This window comes from Anguilla anguilla, chromosome 14 (assembly GCF_013347855.1).
Source record: "Anguilla anguilla isolate fAngAng1 chromosome 14, fAngAng1.pri, whole genome shotgun sequence".
NCBI classification, from domain to species: domain Eukaryota; kingdom Metazoa; phylum Chordata; class Actinopteri; order Anguilliformes; family Anguillidae; genus Anguilla; species Anguilla anguilla.
In genome coordinates this window covers 36,861,130-36,878,503 of record NC_049214.1, presented here as the reverse complement: position 1 = coordinate 36,878,503, position 17,374 = coordinate 36,861,130, and the positions used below count along the sequence as shown (strand labels likewise).

Genomic DNA, 17,374 nt, shown 5'->3' with positions numbered 1-17,374 from the left:
CAGGATTCCAGTATCACGCTTTATTGAGTTGGTGCAGCTGAGAAATGTTCATGGCGAGTAAAGACAAGGGTTGCAAACAGTAGCACCTCATTTATGTGGATCGGTTCATTCTATGCATACATGAACGTGTTTTTGCGTGTTTTCCTGTTAATCTTTTAATTGCACTCATATGATAAACATAAACAAGGACAGACAGCATTTTAAGGCTAGGAGTTTTTTTTCCGGTTTCCATGGTTATTTGCTTCAGGTTTGTGTACTCAACTTATCATCTTACCTCACCCTTCTTGTAATGTATTGTATATATATATGTATATATATATATATATATATATATATATATGGCTCAGTTGGGTTCTTTTCATAAGGCAACTTCTTTTAAATAACATTTCTCTACAAACATGTTTTTGGACTCTCCCACCCAAGCCCATATCACCCTTAACCCCCCCCCCCCCTCCCCCCCCCATATCAAATATAATCTCATTACAATCTCACGTCTCTCATTCTCCCACTGTTCCCCGGTGTTCTCTCGGCACGCTCCACGGTTCGTGCCGACGCACAGCACGTTTCCTTCTCCCCAGCTCTACGGAGGGTCTCCTTCTCTGAGCTCGCATGCAGACGCCCTTGACTCAAACTCCCTTCCTACGTATTGCACAAAACAAACAAACAAACAAACAAACGAAACAAAAAGAAGGGAAATAAATGTCTGACTCCGCGTCTACTCTTCGCATCTGCAGTAAAGCCCGTTTAAAGCTGTCGCTCGGCATGCAGTTTTGATTTTTAGCTTGACGCATCTTTATGGCTTCCTTTATGCTTCTTGAATCTTTGTTTTTTTTTTTTTTGTTGTTTTTTTTTTGTTTTGTTTTGTTTTGTTTCTGAGTGAATATCTTGAGTAAATCTTTCTAATTTCGATGAAGTTATTCGGTGAGTTTCTTTGTTATGCTATTTCTTGATTTGATTAATTTGTCGCGTTCCTCAGACTCCTCCGCCCTCCCTTCCTTGCTCTCTCCGTCTCTCTGCTCGCTCACTCGGTTTCTGTGATTTGCTTCACCACCTGGGTGGCTTGCTTCTCCACCTTTTTGGAGGAGACCACCTTCTCCTGCACGGTGGCACCCGTCTCCTCCACGGTCTGGGTGACGGTGACGTGCTTGGTGACGTGCTTGGCGCCGTCCTCGCCGGTGGTGATGGTCTCCACGGTCTTGGTGATGACCACCTTCTGGGCGGGCTCGTCCTTGGTGGGGCTCTCGTCCACGCCGTTGGTGATCACCTGCTGCTTCTTGTCCTCCTCGTCCGGTCCTCCCTTATCCGCGTCTCCGTCCTTCTTCTCGTCCTTCTTCTCGTCCTTCTTCTCGTCCTCCTTCTCTGCGGCCGGTTCCGGAGCGCTCTTCTTCTCCTCTTTGGCGGCGGCGGGTTTAGGCGGCTCCTCCTTTGCTTTGGCTTCTTTGGCGGGAGCAACACCTCCTGCTTTCTCCTCCTTTTTCTTCTCCTCCTTCTCTGCTTTCTGTTTTTCTGGCTCTTTCTCTTTCTCTGCTTCTTTTGGTTTCTCTTGTTCTTTTGGTCTCTCTGGTGCTCTGTCTTTCACCGTCTTCTTCTCTTTCTCCGGCTCTTTCTGTTTTTCTGGTTCTTTCTCTTTCACTGTCTCCTTCTCTTTCTCTGGCTCTTTCTGTTTTTCTGGTTCTTTCTCTTCCTCCTGTTTCTCTTTCACAGCCTTAGCACTTTCGTCCTTCTTTTCCTCTTTAGGCACTTTGTCGCTGGGTTCTTCTGCTTTGCCTGCTCCCTTATCGTCCTTTCCTTGCTCCTCCTCTTTCTCTCCCTTCTTCTCCTTCTCTGGAGAGGCCTTGGGGCTCTGGGCAGCCTCCTCCGCTGTGGCTTCAGCCTTCTCCTCTTCCTCATCTTTCCCTTCATCCTCTGCCCCCTCACCCTTTTCCTCAGCCTCGTCTCCTTTCTCCTCCCCCTCTCCGGCTTCGCCTTCTCCCTCCTTCTCTCCTTCATCCCCTTCTCTCTCCCCCTCTGCTTCTCCTTCCTTCTCTCCGGCCTCCTCCTCTTCTCCAGGAGGGCTGGCGGTTACTTTGGAAGGCACCACCTCCCCCTCCCCCTCTTCCTTTTCTCCTTCTCCTTCTGCCTCTGCCTCTTCTTTTTCTTCTTCTCCTCCTTCAGCTTCCCCCTCCCCTCCTTCTGCTTCCTCTCCCTCTCCCTCTCCTTCTCCTTCTTCTTCTCCGTCCTCCTCTCCCTTGGCCAGCACTGCAGACAGCTCTTCCGCCATCTCCGCCAGGGCTTCCTCCATCTCGGCCTTCTCGTTCTCCACTTTCGTCTCCTCGATGATCTCCTCCACAAACTTGTGCTGGACCTTCAGCTTGGTGGTCTCCTTGACTTTGACGGGCTGGCGGTAAGCGTAGGAGGTGGGGCCGGAGAACGAGCTGAAGTGGGTCTCCTCTCCTTCCAGAAGCTTCCTGCAGGGACAAAGCAAAACAGGAAGTAGCAAATACGGAGAGCCGACCCCTTTCTAGAGTTTGCAGTGTTCCAACGGATGCAACAGTGACATTCCCACTGCACCGTATGCACACACGGCCCCAATCAGTGTGTGTTGATTGGTGTCTGTTGATTGTTGATGATGTTTGTATTTACTGCTGGCTGTGCAACAAATTGCCCCTCGAGGATAATAAAGATGACCTTAGATAGAGATAAGGAGACTGGGTCAGTTCACGAGTGCATTTTTGTGTATTAGGTTAAATATGTTGAGTGAATAAATTAATTAACCAATATAAAATAATAAAATTGCAATAATGTTTTGTGTTTCTCAGACTAACAGTTTGTGTAGATGGCAAAGTAATAATAATAGTGCTTTTCTCAAAACTCGAAGCGCTTTTTTACAGTGATGAGGGGGAAATCTCATCTCAACCGCCACTAATATGTAGCACAAACCTGGGTGATGCACGGCAGCCATTTTGTGCCAGAACACTCATCGCACATCAGCTGAGATGGAGAGGGAGAGAGCGAGTTTTATTGCCAAATTAAACTGGGGGTGATTCGGTGGTAGTTTGAGAGAGCCAGTTTAGGTCTTTTACCAGGGATCTGCCTGCTCTTTGCAACACGATCATTAATGACCAGAGTGAATCAGGAGCTCACTTTAATGCTGCATCAGAAGCGCAGCATCTCCTAAAGGACAGTGTCCCCATCACATTATTTGATCAGGGGGGAAATTACCCCCCTACTGGCCATTACATTACATTACATTACAGGCATTTAGCAGACGCTCTTATCCAGAGCGACTTACACAACTTTTACTTAGCACTTTACATTGTATCCATTTATACAGCTGGATATATACTGAAGCAATGCAGGTTAAGTACCTTGCTCAAGGGTACAACGGCAGTGTCCTTACCCGGGATTCGAACCTGCGACCTTTTTGGTTACAAGCGCAGTTCCTTACCCACTGTGCCACACTCCGTCCTAACCCACTAACACCACTCCGTGGCCCACTAACACCACTTCCAGCAACAACTTAATTTTACCCTGCTTTACCCATACAAGTACTAACCAGGCCTCCCCTTCTTCTGCTTAGCTTAGCTTCAGCCATTCTGCAGGAGCAAGGCACATGGTGGTATGGCTGCTGGCAACAGGGGCGAAATTGATTCTGTACATTTCAAGGTTACTGTAATTGTGCTTAAAACACTAAAACCTGCAGAATAGGTGTTTGAATGTCAACCTACATGTATTGAGGATTATAAAATGAATATTACATGTTTCTACTCCTAATGCATTACGCAGTTGTATTATTTACCGTGCTAACAGCTACTGTTTAATCATGAACATGTCTATACAACATATATGGGAAATAAATCCACACGGAAACGGATAAACCTGTCGTCAGGTGAGCCCCCCCGCCCCCCCCCCCCCCCCTCTCCCCACCCACCGCTAATCGTCACTGCACCTTGCGGCATATGGAGTACCTGTAAGCTGCGATTTCAATATCCAGGGCCATCTTAACGTTCAGCAGGTCCTGGTATTCGCGCAGATGACGGGCCATTTCCCACTTCGTACTCTTCAGCTCATTATCCAGTTGGCGAATTGTCTCCTGCTCAGAGTATAGAGGAGAAGTTAAAATGCATACAGGTTATAGAAACACAAGCGCCGTCAAATATTGTAGGCTGAGTAATCAGCAATGCAATGTCTCCGCTGTTCTAGTAATTCGATTAATTGGTAATATTTCGTAATATTGTAGTGCGTGAGTTGTTTTCGGTAGTTAAGAACGTACTTCGGAAAACAATGCATCACTGCTGACTAGACTGAGGACGGTGACGTTTGTACTTGAGTGACATACACAGAAGAATACCTCTGCTAGGTATGCAAAGACATGGGGATCCTGTTTGAACTATTAAGCCAATTAGATAGTTCCTTCTTTCACGGCCGTCCTTCGGTTACACCATCTGACATATTATCCCGCACTTTCCTCTTCCAGACACCAAATATTGCGCAAATATAATTTGCGAATTGCATGCTTCTCTTGTATTAAGTTACGCCTAAACACGATAACCAGCGTTGCGGCACACGAGTGCACAATGTGATTTCAGCTATAATTTGTGGGGGGTTTCAGATGTCATTTACTGTGGTTTGTTTCCCAAAAGTTTCTCTCCGAGGACAAAAAATAACGACAAAGGAAGACCTGCTTCAGTGACTCAGCACAAATGAAGGGAGACTATTCCACGCTCTTCTTTCTCCCCTTAACCCCTAATGACCTAACTTGCATCATCGGAGAGGGTAATGGCCCCCCCTTAAGCGCAGGAATAGTTCAGAACCGTCCTGCGCCATAGAACTGCGGAAGAAATTACGCACTGTCCGCATTTGCGCAGCACGAAAAGAGAGACATGGAGAAGTGGATTGTTTTGATTTCCTTGGGAGGGGGGTGGGGGGGAGGGGGGGAGGGGGATAGAAAGACCTGGAAGTAACCGACATGACTGCGGCAACAAACTACGCCGTAAAATTTAGCAACCGGCGTTCAAAAAAGTGATTGTCGGCTGCAAGTTTCTGTTGTTGCGGTATGTTCGTCAGCTATTTGCAACTAAGCACAAAGCCATTTAAAATGTCATAATCAGATAGATGAGTTGTAATCATCGATAAAAAAAAGTATACAGAGCCCACAAACGGTCACTTAATTTCACACATTTGATGCTGAGGGCGCGAAGTTCCGCAGCATTCGGGCTCTGCGGGGAAAAGGTTATCCGGGTATTTATGAAAGGCTACCTCGGTTATTTAAAGCAATATGTTCAGCATTCTAACATGCAGTAAAATAAAGATGCGAGCACCACCAACCCACATTCCATCTGAATTAAATCTAAAACCTCACGGCACAAAAAGGACACTCATGGAAGAACTTTAAAAATCGGACGAATATCTAACAGTGCTTAACATAGTGAAATCATGTTATACATATATTAAACCCCAAGGATGAAATATTATATACATAATTATTCAGTACATATGTTATAATAAAATACGCTCATAGAAGCAATAGGGAAACTTATCAACACAAGTAAAAGGTGAATGTCCTTGCTGAAATATTCTTATAGAGTGAATTTTATTATCTACTTAATTATTTAATAGATTTTATTATTCATATTATTCGTAATCATATTATTATTAGTAGTATGTTATTTATTGAGGGAAACATAACCGGCGCCTCTCACCTGATAGCTGGCAAGGTCATTGTTGTGTCTGTCCTCGATTTCGTTTAGTTGCCTCTCCAGAGAATCTTTGGTACCCCGGACAGACTCCAGCTCGATGGTTTTGGTCTGAAGTTGGCGGCGGTACTCGGAGATCTCGTCACGGGCGGACTTGATCGCGTCCTTATTTTGCTCCGCGGCTTCCGTCAGCTTGGCAAAGCGGCACATGAACCAGTCCTCCACCTGCTGCAGGTTCTGGGACGAGTGGCCCTCGAGCTGCGTGCGGATCTCTCGGAGCGCCTCGGTGAGGTCGGTCTTTTGGAAATCCCTCATCTCCACGGTCACTTGCGACGCTTGCACCTGAGCCAGCAAGTCGCTCACCTCTTCTTCGTGGTTGTTGCGGATGAAGGCAATCTCGTCCTGGAGGGACTGTACTTTTTTGTCCAACTCGTCCTTCGCCAGCACAGAGTCGCCCATGTCTTTCTTCAGCGCGCGGATGATGGCTTCCGTCTCCTCCCTGATGCGGGCCTCTTCCTCCAAGCGGTCCTTCAGCCGCTGAATGTCGTCCTCGACATGGTCGGAGTCGAGTTGGATCTGCGCCTTTTCGTGGTTAATCTGCTGCAGCATAGAGCGCAGCTCCTCCAACTCCTGGTCGTACATATCACCCAGCTGGGATTGCGACACCTGCTTCTGTCGCAGCACTTGGATTTCCGTCTCCAGCTGCTTGTTCTGCTGCTCCAGGTAATGCACCTTGTCGATGTAACCTGCGAAGCGGTCGTTAAGTCCCTGAAGTTGTTCCTTCTCGTTTGAGCGCTTGTAGTCCCCATTGAAAATAGAGGACTGGGTGAAATCAGCGCTGTCGCAGGAGCTAAGCACGGTAGCGCTGTAGGCACGGGACACGGGCAAATTCACCGTCCTCTTGTAGGAGGATGACAGAGCGGAGTTTTGGCTAGACCTCGACCACGACTGGGACCGGAATCCGCTTGACGGGGTTCCGCTGGTGCGGCTGTATGAGGTCCGAGAATCCATCGCCCTCCTATACGGGCTCCCTATAGTTTCCAGCGTATAACTCATCCTGGGAGACTTCAGACGCGTCTCTCGGTGTCGGAGCGGCGCGTGGTGGAGATGTGTTGGTATACCGCGCGTGTGTGTTGGTGTGCGGCTGTCACGGCGCCGGCAACTCTGCAGACCAGCTTTATATACCGGAGGCGTATTCGCTAACGGGGCAAGAATGACACTCACTTCTCTTATCGTGCGATTGATCCAGTGAGGTGGCGGGGTTTCAGGTCGGTTTCTTCGTACAGTTTCCTTAGTGGCCCTGGGGTTGTGATGACAACGCCACGTGGATTAACGCGTGTGCGCAAAAAAAAAAAAAAAAAAAAAAAAAAACACTAAAAGGCGTAACTGAGCAGGTGGGGAAATCTTACAGAGACTGGGATGTCTGCGGACCCCGTGCTCATTCACACGATGCAGAGAACTCGCTGAGTCACTCCAAGTTAAATTTTTATTGAGGAAAACTAAGAAAAATCCACCCTTCGCCCACCTTGGAATGCGTATTCTCTTCACTAATATACTAATAAGTTAAATTTATTATACAGATCAACAATTAGAATTGTCGCATTTGTAGAATAAAAGTTTGATTTTGACAGTAGATTATAAGCGCAATAAAAATGGCATTGGTATTCAGTTGACAGTACGTCCGGACGTTCTTATTCAAGGACGTTTACAGTCGAAAAAACAATGGCTAATAATGCATAAATGTATGCTTTATTGTTTATATTATTTCGTTTTGATTGTTTTAATATATATGTTTATTTGCAGTATAAGTACGTGCGTCCTGAAAAGATACATAAATATGCCATTTATGTCGCTTTGAAATGATCAGAAATCTGACGTTTCAATATCAGTACCACGGACAGCGATATACTAGAACCAGCGGGTACGCTGGAACACGGGCTACCTCTCTACAAGTCTATAGTTCAGATGTGATAGCCAGGTTATCTTCGAGAGAAGTTGATTTTTGTTTTGTCGAGACTGAGTTCAGATTTGGAGAGGGTTGCTGCGCTATTGTTGTCGTAGTCATGAGAAAATAAATTAAAAAAATGTAAAGAAAAAGACCACAAACGGACAAGCGAGCAAACAACCAAATAAATAAACAAATAAACAAACAAATAAATAAATAAAGTTTTCTGAATGACTCGACTGAAATGACGCCTAATAACGGGAGAGGAGTATGAGACCATCAGCAGTAATTACCCCTTACCACAATACTAAAAGTGGTCTAATGTTACAGTTCTCTATCCGAACACTGCATCATGCTACGGTGCACAACGCAATGAATAGCATGCATTTGTTTTCCATTCTAATACGTATATAACATTTTTATGTAGTATTTATTATTTATATAGGTAGCTGTTGATAGAAAATAGATCGTTTTTCGTAAAAAAGGATGAGTTGCCTCTCAGCGTTTTTGTTTTCGAAGGCTGCGAGAAGTGTAGTTCAAAAGAACAAGCAATTGTTTCTGTGTTATGGTGCAGTTTTTTAAAAAAGGTTTAAAGTCATTTGGCAGAAGTTAAAAATAAGGCCCAAATGATCATTTTCTTTTCTCTATGTGCTCTGAGCGTGGTAACGGTCTGTGGCCTGTTTTATGTGCAGTTTGAAAGACAATAAGCCATTTAAAGAGGCCCACGCTGCACATAATTTAAAATGTTCTCTGACAACAACAGAAAATAATGCGCGAGTTCCTTTCGTATAAACTTATTTTGGTACTTCACATTTTACTTAATTGTTGTTAAATTGTAGACGGAGTGCTAGAACTAAATTAGAATATGAACTGTTAACTTTGTTGGAAGAAGCGAATGTGTCTACTGATTGGAACTACAGTCCGGCAATGTGCTATGCAATAAAGAGTTTTTTTTCATATTACTTTTGACCAAACACATATTTTCCGAATGATAGTTTCTGTTATTACAAGTCGTAAATTAAATGTTGTGAGTTAAGCTTGCGAGAGCGGCAGGGTCGCGTGCCATACAGTGCTTGACATCGACTACATTTTTGCTGCGTCATCCTTAATCGCGTCGCTTTTCGGTGTGCTGTTGCACTGCTACAGTATGTCATTAAATTAGTCCTCCACAATTAATTTTAATCTGGACTTTCTGCAGTCATCTTGTTCTCTTCTCTCAGTGATTCTGTCTTTAGAGGAGAATGGTTGGGATATCGTTGATGAAAGACTTATTGTAAAACACTGCCATCTTCGGCCTTTGGCCTGGTGATTCGTGCGAGGAGAGAGCGATGCTTTGGGCCAGAACGTAGGGTCAGGCAAGGGTTGTACAGCTATTTATAAAATACAGCTATGCGGTTTTAACACCGTTGCATGTTTATGATATAGGCCTAACCGCAGTTTAATTGAGATGCGATTAGACTTCCCCCCCTCTTATACGTGCTTTCTATATTGTTATTGAAGCAGCGCAGGCTGCGTGAGATGGAAAAAGATACAAAAGCAGTGAATTGAACCCATAACTTCTTTGTAATTGCATTACATTAACCTTTATGTCACACTGTAAATGTTTATTCTCAAAAAAAAAAAACAAAGCCAGATGGCAGTCTTTTCTCTATGCTTTCAACCCAAGGTGTGGTAATTATGCCAGAGAGCAAGATCAAAACAATCAGGTAAATGCAATTTCTGAATAAAACAAGTGCACAGACTCAGCTTGTTACCTAATTTTCCTTAATGTGGAATTGGGTGGGAAGAGAGGCCTGGGTTTCACCAGCGAGCGTCTTTAATTTAAGTTCTTTCAAGTCAACGTTCCATATCAGTTCGTTAGACTTAATTGCTCTTAGCAGGGGGGCAGGAGTGGTGCTACATACGAATGCTTCTTTTTTAAAAACCGGCCGTGTTAGGTGTGTCACTGCAGCCCACTGCAGGTAAAGTGGTTGTGATCGACGGCCAAGTTTGGGTGCCCTCGCTCGTCCGCAGAGAGGAGGTCATTCAAATATTTTCAGGTCCGGTGCCAGCGTATCGTCGGATGAAATTCTAAAAAAAGAAAAACGCTGTCTAAAAATGAGATGCCGTGTTTTTTTAGGGGATACATTGTGGAACGGCCCCCTCTTTGGAATACGGAAACTGAGATTAGGATTTCTGTTAGGGGCGGAGCTTCTGGTGTGTTTGCCGTGGGAACGCGCCCACAGGCCCGTTTAGCTGCGTGACAGTGCCTCCCATGCCTGTGGCCAGCTCCGCACAGAAGCGGCCATGAGGGGGCGCTGTGGAGCCGGAGCAGCATGGCTTCTATTTTCCGATGAGTCATGTAAGGTCATATGTAATCAGACACCGAAAGGACCACAGAAAATAAGAAACAAAGCCCATTTCTTACCCTTGCAAATTAAGGCAGGACAGGAATACAGCTGAGCTCAGGTCCTTTTATTGGTGCCTATTTCTGCAGGATTCCTTACCCTTTTAGGGGGCCCTTATAAAGAGTACTGCTGATTCACAGTGCTGCTAACTATGAACAAACCAGCTGGGGAAGTTGCACTCCTAAGCATTAATACAAGCTGGGTTAAAATTGATAATGCAAATACAACAACAACAACAACAACAACAAAACAATGACATCTCTCAGGTAAAATCAGCACACACACAAATATATATATATGTGTCCAGCTGATAAAGTTTTTTTTTCTCTTGAGTTATTTCCAGATAAATTCCATGTACATTTCCCTCACACTACTGAAACACTTTTAAGTCATTTCGTGCTTTCCAGGGGTTAGAAAAATCCTGCTTACGGTTTCTCTCTCATTGCCAGCCCTCATACTGGATATTTCTGTGGAATGCGAAGACTCTGCCTTCATGTATTATGGATGATTATGCAATTTCTGCAAAGCCTTGCAGTCAGGCGATGCTAGTCCTTTCCACAGAGCCACACCGTCTGAATGCAGCTACAGACACTGCCGGCACATTCAGCTGCTTTTCTAGACCGGTGAAGACGTGTTTTTAAATGATAGTTTTCACCTGTTATGTGTTCTAGCGGTCTTTTGGCTCTCTGTGGTGTTCGGGGTCTCATGGTGGCACAGACAGCTGTGTGTGTCATTCTGAGACGCTATGAATTCAGGCTCAGTCATAGAGCACAGTGTATCCTATGGGAGAGTAAAAACCCGGGGAGAGCAGCAGTTTTGCACTCTTTCAACACACCAAAAAAAAAGAAAAAAAAGAAAATGGAAATAATGGTGTAATATATGTGTATGTTTCAGCTAATTGCTAGAAGTAGAGGAAAAAACACAATATCTAACAATATCTAGCAGAGCACCTAACACAATATCTAACACAGCATTTAACATAATATTTAACACAATATCTAATACAATATTTAACACAACATTTAACACAATATCTAACACAACATCTCACTGAAGTTCTGGCCCAATATTGAGCACAATATCTAACGCAACATTTAACAATATTTTACACAATATCTATCATACGTCTATAGCACAGCACTTTACACAAATATCTAATGCAACATTTAACACAATATCTAACAGTAACACAGTACCAAACAAAATATCTAACACAACATTTAACATAAATATTTAACGCAATATCTCACACAAAGATCTGACACAAGTTCTGACACAACATTGAGCACAACATCCTGTTTAAGATGTTGACATAGCATCTTAAACAGTATGGGCTTGTGTTTCCTAGATAAATGTTTGGTGAGAGACCATTTTCATTTTCAGACTGTTCTGTCAGCTTGATTAAAGAGTTAATTCAAGGGGAGACAGAGAGTGAGGTAGAGGGCTATGAGGGTGGAGCTTCAGCCCACCGGGATATTGTGCTGTACCTATGGTGGGTCTAAATTTGGGATTCCCAAATGGATTTCCCTGGCAGGACACCCAAACCCAGATATTTTATATACCCAGACTTTTTTTCTTGAACAAAATTAGGGTAGGGAGGCATAGTAGGAGATGGACTTGAACAAAAGAAAGGTATTTCAGGCAAGCACAGGTAAAGGTACTAAACCTCAGTTCAGTCATTCTATAAATATCCTGCTATGTAAATTTAAATAAACGGTGACCTGTGGAAATCCTGCCCAGCTGTACATCAGCACTGAAAACTTCAGAGGTGATTCATATACAAGATGACGTGTGCACAACAGACAGGCTAGAGCAAAGGCATCTGTGCTTTGCCAGGTTGTCCTCCACAATGTCAACTGCCTGTTTTCCGGAGAGGAGCTGGCCACGGTCGCGTTCGGCCATGCTAATGACCTTGAAGGGGCTGACTGTCCTAATGCAGTGGCATTACCGGCAACAGCACTCACCGGGAACGAGCGACTGTCTACGGTTTCCCTTCAATCACTAAATTAATTTACCAAGGGATTAAAAAATCACAAATCTCATAAATCCTTCATGGCAAGGAAAACAATACAGACTGTAGAAAGAAAGAGAGGAGAGAAGGTAAAGACAACAGGAAGGAAAGCTGATCATATGTAATATAATTATGAAAATATTTTCTTTATGTAATGCATAATTTCATGTATTATATATTTTATTTTATTTTTTTATATAATTTAACATTGATACATTTCAATTGAAAAATTTCACATATTTTACACAATATTTGAATTCACCATTATTATGTAATCACACACACACACACACACACATATACACACACACACACGCACATACACACACACACACACACACACACACACACACATACACACACACACACACACACACACACACGCATACACACACATACACACACACACACATACAGATGCATAATTTACGACTTTTTCAGGCTTCCTTTGCTTGATGGAAGTTGGAGTTCTGAAAGGGTGACATAATGAAGCTGACAGACGGGTTGCCTGGGGAGCTCTGTCACTGAGGGCCTTTGGCCCTCTCAGCTGGGCTGTGACGAGCTCTAACTGCTGCACTGCTGGATGCGTTTCAACTGCTGCTGCAGCAAACGCCACAGACCCCTCCCGCCTGCAGACACACTGCGCTCTGCTCCGGTGGGGGGGGGGGGGGGGGGGGGGGGAGGGGGCGGGGGCGGGGGGATAGATTTTTTTGATGGGGTTTTTGAGGGTACGATTCCTAGAATACCATTTGCAACAGCTCTCAGAATGCGTGAAGTGTAAAAAAAAATAAGGATTTTAAGGGGATGACTCAATCTAGTCACACAGTGGCACCGACACATTTCAAAGTAGTGATATGTTTTGCAGAGAGGCTGTTAAAATGTCTGTTTGTTTTTTCAAGCTGAAATGAAGACACTGTTTTGCAAAAGACCAACATTAAATACAAAAAGAGAGAGAGCAACGTTATACCATGCTGTGATTTGTTGAATGTGAAGGGTAAAATGTCTGTATGAATGGATGGCATTACCACCTTACAACCGCTGCCAGGCCAGTTTTTAATGTAGTGGGGTGTTGCCGTGGACACAGGGCCCATGTTTAATGTAGCGGGGTGTTGCCGTGGACACAGGACCTGTGTTTAATGTAGTGGGGTGTTGCCGTGGACACAGGGCCCATGTTTAATGTAGTGGGGTGTTACCGTGGACACAGGACCTGTGTTTAATGTGGTGGGGTGTTGCCGTGGACACAGGACCCATGTTTAATGTAGTGGGGTGTTACCGTGGACACAGGACCTGTGTTTAATGTAGCGGGGTGTTGCCGTGGACACAGGACCTGTGTTTAATGTGGTGGAGTGTTGCCGTGGACACAGGGGACACCTGTGGGCCTTTCTCAATCTCACTCACGCCCAATTACCCTCCTGCAGAGAGATGAGGGCTTCAGGTTCATGATGAAAAGAAGTGCGGAGGCTTTTGATAAAAATAACCACAGCCTTCAAACAAAGAAAAAAAACTGCTTTTATTTTGTTTTACTTTTAAAACTGTCAGAAAATTGAAAAGAAAAAACTGCTTTTATTTTGTTTTACTTTTAAAACTGTCAGAGTCGGTGCAAAGTGAATGATGAATAGATTAATTCCAGTTTAGTAATTAAATATATAACAGGTATTTTTGAATCAATGAAATAAGAAGGCCTATCTGGTGGAAAGACCAGTGGGAGCATTTGCCGCTTTTCCAAAAACACTGGCCCAAAAATGCTTTATAACTGAGGCATTTAAATGCTTTCTTGAGAAACCAAATGCTTGTATTTTAAGTTAATTTGAAGTATATTATTTTCACACTTTTTCTTAAATCCTATCAGTTTTTCAAAATGCTTTTCATATACTATACTATGAAATACTATGGCTGAAGTATTGTGATACTTTTCTGGAATAATGCAGTGTGTGTGCGTTTCCGTAAGTGAGATGTTTGTGTGTATGTGTTTATTTGTGTGCGTGCGTGTGTGCGTGCACGTGTGCATGCGTGTGTGTGTGTGTGTGCAAGTATGTGTGTGTGTACATGCATGTGTGTATACGTACCTGTGTGTGTACATGCGTGTGCATGCGTGCATGCATGTGTTAGTGTGTGCGTGTGTGTGCATGTGTGCATGCATGTGTATGTGCGTGTGTATGTGTGCGTGCATGCGTGTGAGTACTTATGTGTGTATGTGTGTGTGCATGCATGCATATGTGCATGTGTGTGTATATGTGCGTACATGAATGTGTGTGTATGCCTGCGCGCGTGTATGTGTGTGCATGTGTGTGCATGCGTATGTGTGTGTGTGTGTGTGTGCGTGTGTACATGCATGCGTATGTGTGTGTGTGTGTGTTACTGGTACAGATGCATGTGTTTTATGGGGTCATGGGGTTTCCTGAGGTCTTGCTGTTTGTAGGCTGCACATGCAGAAGTCTGGCACACTCTGGGTCCGGTCTCCCTGCTGCAACTCACCCTAAAGGCTCTCAGCTGTCAGGCCTTACTCATGCATGCAGGGAGCAGCTCCTGCACACAGCAGTAATGGAGCAGCTGTGTGTGACATGCGGGGACTGGTCACCCGGGGACACACAGCCACGGACCACAGGGCTACAGCATGTATAGCATTAATGCTAGTGTCCGTGTGTGTGTGTGTATATAATGCATTACATTACATTACATTACAGACATTTGGCAGACGCTCTTATCCAGAGCAGCGTACAACAAAGTGTATAACCAAAACCAGGAACAAGTGTGTTGAAAACCCTAGAGAGAAGTACAGTTCCAAGTGCAGGGAACGATCACGTAGTTTAACTTAGACCCTGTAGGTTAATCTGATTAATACAACAAAAACAGCAACAAATCAGTCTATGCAAATAAAACAAGCAATATTTGAGTGGGCACAAGTGCAATAACTAAGTCAACTAAGATAAACAGCTTACCTAGCTACAACCCTAAGATTGTATATAAGAGTCTTCAGTCGTCGTTTGAAGGTGGTCAGAGTCTCAGCTGTTCTGACTTCCACGGGAAGGTCATTCCACCATCGTGGAGCCAAAACAGATAGGAGACGTGACCGGGAAGCGTAAGTGCGAAGAGGGGGAGGTGACAGGCGTCCTGAGTTAGCGGGTCTGGCTGGCATGTAGGGTTTGAAGATCTTGTGGAGGTATGCTGGGGCTGATCCCTTGACTGCCTGGTATGCTAGGACCAATGTTTTGAATTTGATGCGAGCTATAACAGGCAGCCAGTGGAGGGTAGTGAGCAGGGGGGTGACGTGGAAGTGTCTGGGGAGGTTGAAGACCAGACGAGCTGCAGCATTCTGGATGAGTTGCAGGGGTCTGATGGCAGATGCCGGTAAGCCAGCCAGAAGAGAGTTGCAGTAGTCCAGGCGGGATAGTACCATTGCTTGGACCAGGAGCTGGGTTGAGTAGGTGGTGAGAAAGGGGCGTTCCGGATGTTGTACAGGTCGTGCATATGGTTGTATGTGAATATGGATGCCTGTACAAAGTTCTGCATTCATACGCATGCATGTGTGTGTAAGCCCTGGTATGTATGTGTTTGTATGTAAGTTTGTATTTAAGAGCATGTCATATGTGTGTGCTGTGTGCGTATGATAATGTGCTTGACTTTGGCCAGAGAATGAGTATGGGTGAAGAGCAGGGCAGAGATTGGACTCTGGTAAATAATGGGCATTCGTGAGACACCAGCTGGCACAGGCTGTGCCTTTTGCCCTCTCTCTGAGGCCCAGACAGCTGATGGCACTGTGGGCACCACCGACTCCTGCCGTCCTCCTATCCGGGCAGGTCACATGACCCCTCTGGCTAGACCCACGATTCTACTACGCATTTGGTATGCTAAACCTAGATGCTCATTACAAGTTATGTGCCCATTTATTTGCCTGCGGCCCTCCAGGACTGGAGTTAAACCTGCAGACACTGCGGCCCTCCAGGACTGGAGTTAAACCTGCGGACACTGCAGCCCTCCAGGACTGGAGTTAAACCTGCAGACACTGCGGCCCTCCAGGACCGGAGTTTAACCTGCAGACACTGCGGCCCTCCAGGACTGGAGCCAAACTTGTAGACACTGTGGCCCTCCAGAACTGGAGTTAAACCTGCAGATACTGTGGCCCTCCAGGACTGGAGTTATAACATCAGACACTGTGGTCCGCCAGGACTGGAGTTAAACCTGCAGACATAGACACTGCAGCTCTCCAGGACCGGAGTTAAACCTGCAGACACTGCGGCCCTCCAGGACTGGAGTTAAACCTGCGGACACTGCAGCCCTCCAGGACTGGAGTTAAACCTGCGGACACTGCTGCCCTCCAGGACTGCAGTTAAACCTGCAGACACTGCGGCCCTCCAGGACTGGAGTTAAACCTGCAGGCACTGCGGCCCTCCAGGACTGGAATTAAACCTGCAGACACTGCGGCCCTCCAGGACTGGAGTTAAACCTGCGGACACTGCGGCCCTCCAGGGCTGGAGTTAAACCTGCGGACACTGCGGCCCTCCAGGACTGGAGTTAAACCTGCAGACACTGCGGCCCTCCAGGAATGGAGTTAAACCTGCGGACACTGCGGCCCTCCAGGACTGGAGTTAAACCTGCAGACACTGCGGCCCTCCAGGAATGGAGTTAAACCTGCAGACACTGCGGCCCTCCAGGACTCCTGGATTTGAGTTTGATCCCAGCTTTGCAGTTTCACTTGGGAATCACTGTAACCAAAAATGTCTGCTGGGCCTCTGTGGAGAGACAGTTAGACGGTTTCAGCTATGGCTGTAACGTTAATTCACTTTGCGGTCATCAATATTCAGGTAATGTTTATTTACATCTCTCAAGAGTTTCTGAAATTTATTTATGGAAAATTAAATTGAAATTAATTAAAATCCTCTGCCAGGCAGCAGCAGAATGTTATTTGTCCCTCAAGATCATTATCCAGTCAAAAGATTGAAGTTGCATTCAGGCTAAATTTAGGCTTTTATGCGTTTTTATGGTGGCGTGAATCAATGCAATATGTTCGCCAGTTGGGGGGAAAATCCTGCTGACACAGTGAATCTTTCCACTGCCAAAACAACAGAACTCAGTGAGGTGTAGAGAGGTGGGCTGCACCAGCAGCTGATTCCAGGTCAGTCCTAAAGCCCGTGACTGCAGTTAAACCGCTGTGGTTTCAGCAGTGCTGATGAGTGTCTGACTGATCCCAGAACAGTGGGTGTGTGAAGGCGTGAGTTTGAGAGCGGCGGGCATTAATATGTTAGAACGAGGAGGGGGGGGGGGTGGCGTTTGAGGTGCTGAAAAGGGGTGCTGTGAGTCACCCTGGCCACGGAGGGGTGTGGGCTGATGGAGGGGGTGCGATGATGTCATATCGAAT

At 45.3% G+C, this 17,374-nt stretch overlaps 1 protein-coding gene across 1 annotated transcript; it reads right to left on the bottom strand.

Moving 5' to 3' along the window:
* Positions 1-6,926, bottom strand: nefma (neurofilament, medium polypeptide a). Its single transcript, XM_035389652.1, has 3 exons — positions 5,682-6,926; positions 3,948-4,072; positions 1-2,447 (listed from the first exon to the last, which is right to left on the bottom strand). The coding sequence occupies exons 1-3, from the start codon at positions 6,729-6,731 to the stop codon at positions 1,022-1,024; spliced, it is 2,601 nt and encodes an 866-aa protein (XP_035245543.1). The 5' UTR covers positions 6,732-6,926; the 3' UTR covers positions 1-1,021.
* Between the last annotated feature and the right edge of the window lie 10,448 nt (positions 6,927-17,374).

What these genes read in the sequence shown, in the direction of transcription:
- nefma (XM_035389652.1), bottom strand. Translation starts at nt 6,731, where the DNA reads ATGAGTTATACGCTGGAAACTATAGGGAGCCCGTATAGGAGGGCGATG. An exon ending in ATGACCTTGCCAGCTATCAG is followed by an intron (nt 4,073 to 5,681) that starts GTGAGAGGCGCC and finishes TACTCTGAGCAG; the next exon opens with GAGACAATTCGCCAACTGGA. An exon ending in ATTGAAATCGCAGCTTACAG is followed by an intron (nt 2,448 to 3,947) that starts GTACTCCATATG and finishes TTGTCCCTGCAG; the next exon opens with GAAGCTTCTGGAAGGAGAGG.